At 38.0% G+C, this 12,516-nt stretch overlaps 1 protein-coding gene across 4 annotated transcripts in view; it reads left to right on the forward strand.

Annotated features, from left to right (window-relative positions):
* The window catches only part of MACROH2A1 (macroH2A.1 histone), a 47,077-nt gene that overhangs the window by 20,095 nt on the left and 14,466 nt on the right, over window positions 1-12,516 (forward strand). For 2 of the 4 annotated variants that reach the window (XM_074916589.1, XM_074916591.1), the window contains exons 3-5: window positions 2,048-2,154; window positions 3,662-3,859; window positions 6,372-6,482. In XM_074916589.1, the coding sequence (XP_074772690.1) occupies window positions 2,048-2,154; window positions 3,662-3,859; window positions 6,372-6,482 (416 nt within the window). The remainder of the gene's footprint in view (window positions 1-2,047; window positions 2,155-3,661; window positions 3,860-6,371; window positions 6,483-12,516) is intronic. The other 2 variants (XM_074916590.1, XM_074916592.1) reach the window with 1 other exon arrangement.

Here is a 12,516-nt window from a genome sequence, read left to right on the forward strand (position 1 = left end):
CTGTGCTTTACAGGCATAACACTTTCTTAGACTCTTTAGTTACAAAATGACCTGTCTGCATAGTTATGCTGATCAGTTGCAGAGAATAACACGGCCCAACTGGTTAGCAGTGCCTGATGCAGCGAAGAAGTGGAGGTGGGAGAAACGGAGGCAAACGAAAAAGTAGTCTGCTGTTTGTGGCAAATCCTTCCCCGCGCTTTTCAGCCGGTATTAAAGGCTGAGATACAAACCAAACAACTCCTGATCTAGGGAGGTGGAGATGCTGGCGTTATTACAGCACCACAGAATCTTACTGAGGGCAGTGGCGATGGCGTGGGGGTGTAAGCAAGAGCACAGCTTGTCCTTTGGAAGGTGATACAGGTCTCGTGTCACTACAGGCGCTATATGCAGTGCGGAATGCAAGCTAACCCTCCCCTGTCTGAGCTGCAGCTTTTGAGAAGTATGTGAAAAGGATTATGTCAGCTTAATTGAGTTCTTTGGAGGTGTGGAAAGCATAGTCAGGTTGACCTTACCCTGCTAATCCTTCTTTAAAAATAAATTAAAGCAATTGTCAGCATGAAATGCTGAGTTACTTTGGGGGGCTTAGACTTAATATTTTATCTCGCCCCATAATAAAGTTAATTGTGCACTTTGAAGAACACAAAACCAGTGAAAGCCTACCAAAATCCTCGGTGAAGTTTAACTGTAGAACATCCAGAAGCAGCTGGAAGTTTTCCAGTAGGTGTCATAACTAGTTTATTATGGGACTTACGATGAAAAATAATGGGAGAATCATGTTAAATTCAGTCTAATGAAAAGCCATAGTCTGTGCTATATAGTATTACTTAAGATTTACTATGTGTTATGGCAAAGGCATGTGGTCATGTGGGCTTTGATTTTAGTCTTTCATTTCCAGATTAATGTCTTAATTCAGTTCTATTTGCTCTAAAGCAAGCTTATGGGAGAGCTGTCGTGGTATAATCAGTTCTTAAATGGGAAATCAATCTCATGCCCTTTTCTAATGTTAAATTTTAATATATTAGTGTGTGATAGATGTAAAAAAGACGTTTTCATTTTCTTTTTTTTTTCTCTTTTTCTCCAAATGTTACCAGGTTTGCAGAGGAAATATAGCAAAAGCAACAGTGAAACACAGTCTGTGCAGAGGGAGATGAAAGGTTATGTATAATGGAGACAGCAATAGCACATAATTGCAAAGTCAGATAAACATGTTGTGTCATTTTTTTTAATTGTTCCCCAGACTTTCTTGTAATAATTGCATTCTTTGACTAAGGTTTGTTGAGTTGAAGACAGATAAGTCAGCAGGTAACACTCTAGACTTTCACTTCTTAGATCCTTGCAGGGGAGCAAGTTAATGTTTCCTAATTCCAGTACAAGCCATCATATGTGCACAGCTGTTAAACGTATTTTGTCAGGACTGGAGATTTCTTCTAAGGAGCTAATTTACTAGGAGCAAACAAAAATGATGCATCAATTACTTTTTCTGGACAGAAGCTTCTTCTCCGATAGAGGAAAAAAAATCATTAGGTCAACGTAGCAGCAGAGTTTGTATTTTTAGTGTACTAACTTGGGGGTGTGCTTGCATGCTTCCGTAATGTTAAAAATGAGAAACTAGGAATAGCATCTCTTGCAGCAATAAAAAAGTAGAGGTGATGCAAGCCAGAACTCACATTTATGACAGGTTTGAGAAAAAAGCTATAACATTTGCACATCTAGTACTCTGTCACCTGATGGGAACAGAATCATAGGAGATAAACACACAGTACTGTGGAGAAGAACACTGAAAAGTCAAGAATCTAGGGGAACTCCTTTAAAAGGATAAAAAAGTAAAAGTTGTTTAGACCACAGGACTTGAAGTATACATTTGTCTTTCGATGATTAGACATATAAAAAGAAAATTATAATTTTAGAGGTAGATGTCTATTGAGGGTTCTCTACAGCTGTTGGGAATAACATGATATAATTCAGGTATCTTTTTGATGGATGCTAAATAACATTGATTTTTCTTAATGATCACAGTGTAATTAAAAGGGGCTTACTTTTTCCCCAGCGGAAATTCTTGAATTGGCTGGAAATGCAGCAAGGGACAACAAGAAGGGTCGAGTCACTCCTAGACACATCCTGTTGGCTGTAGCAAACGACGAAGAATTAAATCAGGTAAGAAAAAACTGCGCCGTGTGAGGGCCAGGATTTCCTTTAGGGCTTTTTAAATTGTCTTTCCATATAGCTGAATTGTAACTCAAGACCTCTGCTTATTGAGTAGCCCACCAGGAAACAGCTCATTCACTCCCTAGCACACTGCCTGTGTACCTAACTACAGCACTCAGCTTAGTTATGTATTTCAGGACTATTATAATGTGTAAAAATGCAATGGAAATGAAACATGACATTTCCTCACACTATTACAACCACTTTTGTTAGAGTGGGACGTTGTCATAAACTTCATAGAGACACAGAGAAAATCTTGTAGATGCTTTTTGTTTGTTTGTTTTTGTTTTCCCTTTACATAGCTTAGGACTCAGTGGGACCTATCCTCTTCCCACTGAAGTCTGTCGTTGTGACCACGGAATTAAGAGCTCTGGAACGCTTGCAAGTCTGAGTCCTTTGTGGATTTCAAGATGCCTTTAACGTAGCCAGAAAAAAATTGGGCATGATTATTACAGTGTTGGGGTGTCAGCCAGAGGCACTGGCTAGGATTAATGTACGTTAGCATGAGGTGCTGTAAAAACACGTCTGAAAAGACACTTTTTCCAAATCTATGTATTGTCATGGGGCAGGGGAAAAAAAAAAATCCACAAACCAACCTCCCTCTGGCTTTGTCTGAAATTTGATAATACTTTCCATTCATCATCCCTTTGTGAGCTTGGAGTCTCACTGAGTTGTGGTTGGGGAGCAGTAAACACGAATCGGAAGGTGGGAATACCCGAGGGACTTTTGATGTCACTGTTTGTATTCTCCTCAATAGTGAATTAGACCCAGTTAGATGTATAAAAACTGAATTAAAGTGGTTTTAAATACAGAACGTGATATATTTCACCTCTGCTTTTAAAGGCTTGAATGAACTGCACACTTTTGAATATTGATCTGCTTTTCTTCAACTACATAAAGATTTTTTTGAAGAAAGACTTCCAGGTATAGAGATTTGTATAAACCCTCCATTTGAAGTTTCTTTTTCTAAGAAAAAAATGTTTTTAAAATGCACTTTCAAGAAAATTCATCAGTTGGGACCTATATCAGGTTCTCCACAGCATGGTACCCATTGCAGTCTGGAACTGTGGACTTTGGGGTCCCATCTTCCTCACACAGGCTGCCCTGCAGAGCCCCTGTGGCTGGGGCTGTCTGGTTTTCTAGTAGTTGGGTAACAGTCTTCATCTCATGGCCTCATAGAAACACATCTTGTGTGAGCCCGAGAGATGCTGACAGTAGCAAGCATATGTGCAAGAAGAATACATATTCCCTTTATAGTTAAAATCTAGTACATGATCAGCTTCATTTTATACATCTCACACTTCTCTTCTTCAAGGATAATGTGTTAAGAAACATGCAAGTACCAATTAAAACTCGAGGCAGTGTACGAAGTTTGCAGTAAATGCTATTTTCTATTTATTGGTGAGTAAAGGCTGGAATTTGTCATCTACAACTTTTTAAAATGTTTTTTTATTAGCTATTGAAAGGAGTCACCATAGCCAGTGGTGGAGTGTTACCCAATATTCACCCAGAGCTGTTGGCAAAGAAGCGGGGATCAAAAGGAAAACTGGAAGCCATCATCACTCCACCTCCAGCAAAGAAGGCAAAGTCTCCATCACAGAAAAAAACGGTATCAAAGAAAACAGGTGGCAAGAAAGGAGCAAGGAAATCCAAGGTAGAGTAATTATTTTAAACCCAAACAAGCTTGCTTAGTAGTAGCTGTAGGGACTTTCTGTTCCGTGTGTTGTTAGCAGCAGTGATTTCAGTGGCAGTGTAAGCAAATGCTGAAGGAGGAGTGTTGCCCTCTCCCCAGCCTGGCTGGAAGTCTGAAAAACCTCAGAAGTGGCTCAGGTGTACAGGACAGGTCAGCAAGTTGTAAATACTCTGTTCCATGTGTGAAACAGTTGTCAGGTGGGCACAGGCTGGAGGCACCAAGAGCCAGAAGAAGAGGACGTATGGGGGCTGTACTAGTGTCTTACTGGTGAGCAAACGAGACCTTACACAGCAGCTGTGGGGGCAACTTTGCTGGGACTGTGCAGGTGCCTGCGCTGGGCTGGGCAGAGTAAACTTGCTTGGACTTTGTTCGAGTATTTATATGTGTCTGCAAGAAACAGGGAATCTGGGTGGGTTGGTTTTTTTTTTCAAAAGTAAAGTCACGCTAAAGTAGCATTTTTCAATTTTAAATATTGAAGAAAAACAACAGCCCGAGTCACTTGCATTGTAATAATGTCCTCAGCCCTTAGCAGTCCTGTTTTCGAGTGTTCTGGTTTTCTGGTGTTTGTTGGGTTTTTTTAATGGGTTTTGTTTTGTCCCAGTATAGTATAAGATTCCTCTTAGTTGATTTGATGAAATCCAAGGAGTGTGAAATACTCCTCCTGAAGCAGGATGCAATTCTGGTAGATCAGGTAGCCAAGTCTTTTGAGCATCAGAGAAACTGTATTGTGGCTGCACAGAATTTCTTTGACAGAGCTAAAGACCCACAAATGTCCTCCTCTGTTGTTAGTAGTATGTTATAGATGAGATTCTTCCATGTTTAGACTTGGGGTTTTTAAATTTTTAGTAATGAAACTAATTCAAAACGAAGTATAGAGGTGAGAGGAAGAACATGAGGACCAAAATGTGATTTTTCTTATGCTAGGAAACAAATAAGATCTTTTTTCAAGCTATGGAGAACATTCCTTTTTTTTTTTTTTTTTCCAGTTTGTAGGAGTAGGGAATCTTTTTTTTTTTTTTTTTTTGCAAAACATCTATTGTCAAGTAATAGATTATGAAAGTAGGAAGAAAAGTACACAAATTTCACATGGAATGGACAGTGCCTTCCAGGTTGAACAAAGCTTCTGTATTCATCCTGTATATCTGTTATTGTTATTTGCTCACTCTTCTGATTGTTTCACCTTTTTATTTTTCAAACTGTTGAATTTAGTTTTCTCTCGCAGAACACCTAGTAGCTGACATTTCAAGTGTCGTGCTTCTAATAACCATGCACTAATAATTTCTCTAAATCTGGAATTTTTTTTCTCCTACTTGATTACAAAAGCAGGAAGTCTGTTGTGGGGTTCTGTTTTTCTTCTACACAATAAACTGTATTGTCTGCTTACTATATTGGTATTTGGCTAACAGTAAACTCCTGGGGAATTGAAATAGGACTCATGAAAATCTAATTTTCAAAACATTTGTGTAAAATAAAGCATGGTTACAGCTTCTAGAAGCACCAACATACACTTGCATCAAAGTCCTTGTGGTTGCTCAGCCACAGATTTAGTTTATATACTTTGGAAAGGAACGATAGGAGAACAGGGCTTGCTTAGTATTTCAGGTGTGCTTTTTAGCTTCAGCACAGATACTAAGTCACCAAAGGTTTATATGAAATGATAAGTAGTAGTTTTATTGAAAATATGAAATTATTTTTGGCACCAACCAAGTTTATAACCGCAGCAGTCAATTCACTATCTTCATGAAACATCCTTTTCAAAATGTTCCTAATTCTCATTTTTACGCAGTAAATCAATTCATTCGTGAAACCTATTATTTTACTTCAGTAATACAGTTGAAAAAAGGAATGGTGATTGAGGGGAACTCCTTCTCCCCTTACAGCTTTACTGGAGATAAAGGAAGGTGATGCTATTAAACAGGACAGAGAAGATTGTTCAGCCCATTTGCTACTACTAGGCAGGTAGAAAGTAGATGTATTATTCTGACACTGGCTCTAAGGATGGCCAGATTTCAAAGCAGTATTTCTAAAAATAAATTTGTGAAATCTGGGAGCACTTCCTGTCACGGAGAGAGAAACTTTGAGCTCTGACAAGTTAGTTCTTACCTTAAAATGAACATCTGCCCACGCATATAAATAGAGACATTACCTTTTCCACGCAAGCCATTAGAAAGCTGTTAAAAGTTTGGCGCTGTGTATATCTCTTCCTACAAAATTTAAGACAACTGTCATCTGAATTGTGCACTGTCGTAAGCAAGAAAAGGGTTGTGTAGATATGCAGATGTTGAGGTCGTTTTTCCTATTGATTCCTTCAGCTGTAATCAGTCACTTCAGTTAGACTAAAGGATAAAATCCAAACGCCACTGTACTAGCATTTTATTGCCTGGTAAGCATTTATGGCTTGTCGTATATCTTAGTGTTATTAAACTGTTTTTCTCTCAGCCTTGAGTTAACTAATTAACTCTATTTTCGGAAGAAGAAGCAGGGAGAAGTGAGCAAATCAGCCAGTGCTGACAGTACAACAGAGGGAACTCCTGCAGATGGTTTCACGGTCCTGTCCACCAAAAGTCTGTTTCTTGGCCAGAAGGTATGCTCCTGCATTTTTATAAATGAATACCTATTTTTTCAGTGCTGCTTAGGGAATACCCCTTCCCACCACCCCCCTTTCCCCGAAACGTCTAGGTACAATGGACATTTCCCCACTGAGCACTTGAGGAGGTGTATGGTATTAGTTTTTGAACAAAGAAATTCTCTGAAACAACTTTTAGAACATTTAAAAAAATACCTAAATGAGTCTTCATATGGCTACATAATTAAAAACGCAAATAGAAGGAAAGCCTGTGTGCTTGTAATCTGTCTCACCTTATTCATAAACAGCATAATTGTTACAGCTAAGCTTCTGCTAAAAATGAGATTATTCTAAGAATAAAATGTCTTTTTCCAATGGGCAGCCCACTTCATTGCTGATGTAAACGATTTTCAGGTTTTTATCAAAAACCTATTTTAGACATTTGTTCATAATAGTGGTTTTCTGTTTTGTTCTGCTTTGTTATTTACAAAAGTTAATGCTGTGTAATAATGAATGATGCTTTTATGAAAAGCTAGAAGTCAACAATCCTTTTTTCCTTGTGAATATGCTTTAGGACGTGGGGTGGTTTAATACAAATACATGTCTGCTTAAAGAGAGGATCCATTTAAAGAGACAATTCATTAAATTAATTTGGTCTTGAAACCTGCCTTTAGTTCGTGATACAAAATTTTGTTAAGTAAAACTGCATCTTTCTTTTATCATTCAGTAATCAGATCATTGTGTTGTAAGTCATAAAAGATGAGCCATTGTCCATTGTGGAATGTATCTCCTCTGACTCATTTTTATTTCATACTGAGGTTGTTCATTTATACTGCCACAGTTTGTTTGCCAAGTTTAACATGCATGAGAGTAATGTTATTTTTTGCAAGACTTCTGATTTTCCACATTTAATTTTACTGCTAGAGCTAGGTTGCTGCTTTGGTAGGGTTTTTTGACTACTACTAGGGGGGTGGTTTCGAACATATTTTAAAAAAACATTTTGATGACTAAATTAGAACCCAAAATTTATAAACTACACTACTGTTTCAAGAAAGCGAGTAATGTCAGGCTTCTGGACCTGATTTTAAACTCCTTTTAGTTACCGTAGGAAACCTGTAGTAAGACTTAGCATTGTGTTCCAGCAAGACTGACCCAGCAAATCAGTGGGGCTTTGCTGTTGGGCTCAGTGGAGGAGAATCAGCAACTCCAGGACCACTTTAAGCTGTGGTGAGCAAAGCCAGTGTCTGTTAGAGCTCTCCAGTGAGCACCTTGTGCTGGGAAATGGACTTTCTGGCTTCCTCATTCACTTGGAGTGCAGCCCCTTGAAAAAATTATTGGTATGGCACATCCATCCTCGTACTGGTTTGTTGTCAGTTAGCCCTATGTGTGAGAGGGGCCAGGTGTTAGCCTTTGTTTGTAACAGAGTACACATAATTAAAAGAGAAAATGAAAAGGAAAATGAAAACCCATTTGTCTCCTGTGAGGGAGCACTCCAAATGAAATGGATTATTTTCTGAGGGGTAGGGAATGCATAGGTGCTGCTGAGATGTGTCTAGCACAGATTATATTTTGCTTTTGGTTCCCTGTGAGAAACTATCTTCAGAGGCAGTAAATGGTTAGTGAAAAATCTAAGAAGAGTAGGCTATGTCTAACAAATATATAAGAATTTTCTGTATCCTATTACGTGTGAGTTAAAAATTAAATTCTCACCTTGTTTGAGCTGATAAATAATGTATTAATGTATTTGTTCTGATTTTACCCCCACAATAGAACATTTAGACCATTCTTTTAACACTGAAAATGTGGAAAACTTAAAATGCTGAAACATTTGCGCTGTAGTGATCAAAGAGATTTTATTTAGCATAAAAAAACAAACAAAAAAATTAGTGTCTTATTCCTAGAGATATTTTCAGACATTTCCCCAGAAATTATTTTTAAAACATGCATTTCAAAATTATCAAAATAATTTTGATTTTGCTTGTGATAAAAAAGGCAAAGATAAAACTTTCAATCGTGGAATAAGTGGGAGTTGAATGCATCCTCCTTCTTAAATTTGAGGTGTGTTTTGCATGGGCCAGGAGGCTCCTGGGTGTGCCAGGATGTCTGCTGCTATTTAACAGACTGCAACCTCATTGATGGCGGTGGTTGTTAATTAAGTGACACATGGAAGGCTCAAATAATTTATTTATTTTGAAAATTTACAAATTAAGTATAACAATTATTTATGAAAACTCTAGTGACTTTGAATCAGGTAAAATGCTTCTGCTTAGCCCCTTCTACATGCAATTGCTGTTTAAAAAGATAATATTTAAAATGTTTAAGTCTGATGCTTAACAGAAAAAAAAAAAATCGGTTTTGTTATAGTTGTCTTAAATTAGTGCCACCCAGTATTCGTAAACATAATGAACTACGGATTTTCTTCAGTAGCTGTTCTGGACAGTAGCGTTGCAGTTCAATTCCTTAGACTGGTGCATGTTGTTTTTTTTCCAAAGCGTGTGAGGACAGAAGGTGTTTGCCTGTGTGGGGGAGCTTTCAGCATAGCCTCACTCTCCTTAAACCGCGTTTTAAGGGAAGGAAAACTCTGGTAGTCTCTTGGCTAGGGAGGACAGCGTGTCTAGGTGTGTCAGCTGGAGGCCGGGAAACCAAGAGTCCCGGCTTCTGGTTTTGGCTGATTGAGAGATGCTGTAAATCACCTTTTCTTTCTGTTGCCTTCCCCATTAGTGAAATGGAGATACAGTTACACTCTTCACATGGATGGCAGGAAAGCTTAATATGTTAAAACCTTTTGAGCTTTTCCATTTGAAAAGCAAAAATATTTGTATTAATCACAGTTATTTGATTTTTTAAAAATTTGTACATACAGATTTTCAGTATACTTTCACATTCTGTGTGTTTTTAATAAACTACAGTGCAAACACAGAAACCTGAAACTGGAAAAAACCAAACAATCAGTGTCTTTCAAACCTCCTGTGACATCCTTGAACACATTTACAGCCTGTCTCTTTGATCTGCAGAACCACTATCTGCTAGATCAGGAAATAATTTACAAGGTGCAGAGAGGGAAGAAAATAACCCTGTTCTTCGTATCACGTCATTCATAAGTGTTTAATGGAAAAATCTTTTTCTTAGCTCCATGTTTGCAGAAGGGAAAGGGAAGGGGTTTACTTGCAAGAATGGCTCTTCATCCTTCCAGTATCTCCAGATTTAATTACTGAAAACACAAATGAGGAAGTTACAAACCTGGGTACTGTTCTGTTTTTTAAAAGTACTGTTAGTGCTTTAAATCTTCAGGTAACTGCTGACACTGAGCTAGAAATTCTTAGAGGTCAGGAAATGGCAAAGAACCCTTCAGTTATACCTGTAAAAGTGTATTAGTGCTACACTAATTAAGTATTAAAATCTAGTTAATAGGTAACCGATCGTACATCCTCCAAGTGACATCCCAATGGAAACATGGTATTCTGCACGTTAACTAGTTTGTTTTTTCTGAGACAATTACGGAGTAGAGGCAGAGTTGTAAGACCTCAAGTCTAAGCGTTAGGGTTTGGACTTTCAGAGAGACCTCAGCTTGTTGTCTGCAACAGGCATCTTCAGTTTTCTCTATGAAAATCATACCAGAAAAAGTTCCAAGACTTTAAAGGTAATTTTGTCTGAAATAAGAAATGCAAAGCTTGGCTCAGAAAGTACTCATGGATGTGCTAAGTGCCATCTGCATTTTATCTAACTAACATTTGATTTAAATGTTACCTAAAGTTATGTCCATTTATTGTTGCACATTTATATGCCAGTTGTGCCTATTTTTTTTTTTAAAAGTGGTCCTTCATGCTTCACACTATTGGGTAGTAAAATTGAGCAACTACGCATTGGAGGATTTAATTCTATGGGAAAGCATCTGATTTTTTTTAATTGCTTTTGGCAATCGGATAGCTAACAGTGCATTGAACAGTAAATGCAAAGATTAGCAAAATAATACTCAGCTGCCAACACGTGCTGTCAATGATGGGCAGCTTTTTAAGCATTTTGTTGTTGCTGTTAAATTGAAACTTTAATTACGAGCTGGTTGCTACGTAAATCCCATATATGAGTAGGCACAGAGGTAGATTAAAGGTCTGAAACCAAAATGGTCTGCGGCCAATAGATCTGGGGCAAAAGCTTGTAGAACACAGAATTAAGGATCAAAGAGACTCACCTATAAAATGAACAAAATCTGCTTAGGAACATACTAAAATCTCCACAAAACAGTCTTTTGGTGTGTGCATGTGTTTTGTTGGTTTATTTATTTTTTTTTTATTTCAAAATTCATAAAGTTTCTTTAACATTTTGGTTTGGTTTGATTTGACTTTTTTTTAAACAGCAGTTGCTTGTAGTCAAACTCAAGACTCAAACTCAAGTATGAATAAGTCACCACATGTGAAGTATTAAAGGACTCTAAGCTATTTGGAAAGCAAGCTTTCTTGGGTTTTATTACAAATTCCTGAACAGACCCATACTTAAACCAGGGCTGAATTACACTCATTTTTAGCCAAAATCACCCTCTTTTGAGGGAACGTAGTTTACTCAAGCAACATATGCAAATTACACGAAATTACAGGCTTTTAAAAAGAGAAAGAAGGTCAATTCATATAATCACATGAATGAAATGGAAATAATTTTTTCATAAAACTTAAATATATGGATGTTGGCCTCCTTAAATGACCCGTTCACTTGTATTAGTTACATGAACTGGCTCATGTTCCCTGTTCATAAACTCACATACACAAGCAGAAGATTGGAAGAGTTAAGTTTACAGAAAGTGGATTACAAATCAAGAGACAAAATTCAGTTATTGATGAGATTAATTGCCATGCCTGAATGTATATGTTATGCTTCATTGCTTGAACCCAGCAGGCTTTGTATTAGAAGGAAAGCCTGGCTTAACTGCAGCTGGCTTCAGGACTTGCATAAATGAATGAGAACTTTCTGTTTCATAGTTACTTTCCCTATTTCCTAATCAGCTACTGAAACAATCACCTTAATGCATGTTCGTAGACAGAAGCATAATTTATGATGTAGATAATATATCTCCCCATATGAAAGAGTCGGGGAAAAATTTTTGCGCTTTAGAGTGTTCTAAGTTTTGACAATAATAAACTTGGTGCACGTGAAATCAAATTTCCCAACGCTGGCTGCGAAGCAGTGTCACAGACCCCCGTCACAAAGCTTCCTCACGTACCTGTCAGCTACTGCAGTTTTCACCTTTGCCAAGTTTGGCATCGAATTGCCTCAAATTACAGAGTTGTTTCTGTGGTGTGGGGTCAGACGCTATGATGAGACCCCTGAACTGTCAGTATAAGTAAATTTTGCTCTTACTTTACACCTCTAAACACTTCCAAAGAAACATCCTCGCTGGTATGGCACGGCAGGATCAGTTTGTTACCATTGCTGGTAATGACTTCTTATTTTATACACTAGTTTGGAAGTCTTGCTCAAAATGTGTTGCTAGAAGATGAAATCTGCACTTCCTCCTGTTTCATTAATTCTTTTTATTCTTTTAAGAACACAGAGCGCGGATGCGAGGTTAATCTCTAGATATCTGTGCTGTTTCCTCACCTTACTGTAGGGCCGTAAGGAATCCTTCTGCTTTGGTAATGATTCAGACAGCAATTGAGAAGTATGCTTTAAATACAGGGCTGTTAATGAGAGGAGTTAATGGCCGTTAGTGGGTGGGGTTAAAATCTCCGTTTTCATCAACGACAAAAGGAAGTAAAGCAAATAAAATAAAAACTAGAAGCAATAAGTACATAGCAGTGCTGCTGACAGTACTTCACCAGCCATTCACAAAGGCAGCAGAACTGTGCAAATGAAAACTGAAGTGCCTGCGGTACGGAATACAGTGACCACTAGTTAGGGAAGAGAAAGAACTGTGTCCCCTTGTTAGGGTGGAGGAATTGCTGGAGACCAGTGTGTGCTTTCTCAAAGAGACGCTCGTGTTTGCTGGCTTAAAGGAAGAGGAGCAGCACCTTTTATCCAGCGTCAGTGCTGAGTGGTCATGGCACATTCCTGTAATTGATGC

The sequence above is a fragment of the Athene noctua genome, chromosome 12, assembly GCF_965140245.1.
Source record: "Athene noctua chromosome 12, bAthNoc1.hap1.1, whole genome shotgun sequence".
NCBI lineage: Eukaryota > Metazoa > Chordata > Aves > Strigiformes > Strigidae > Athene > Athene noctua.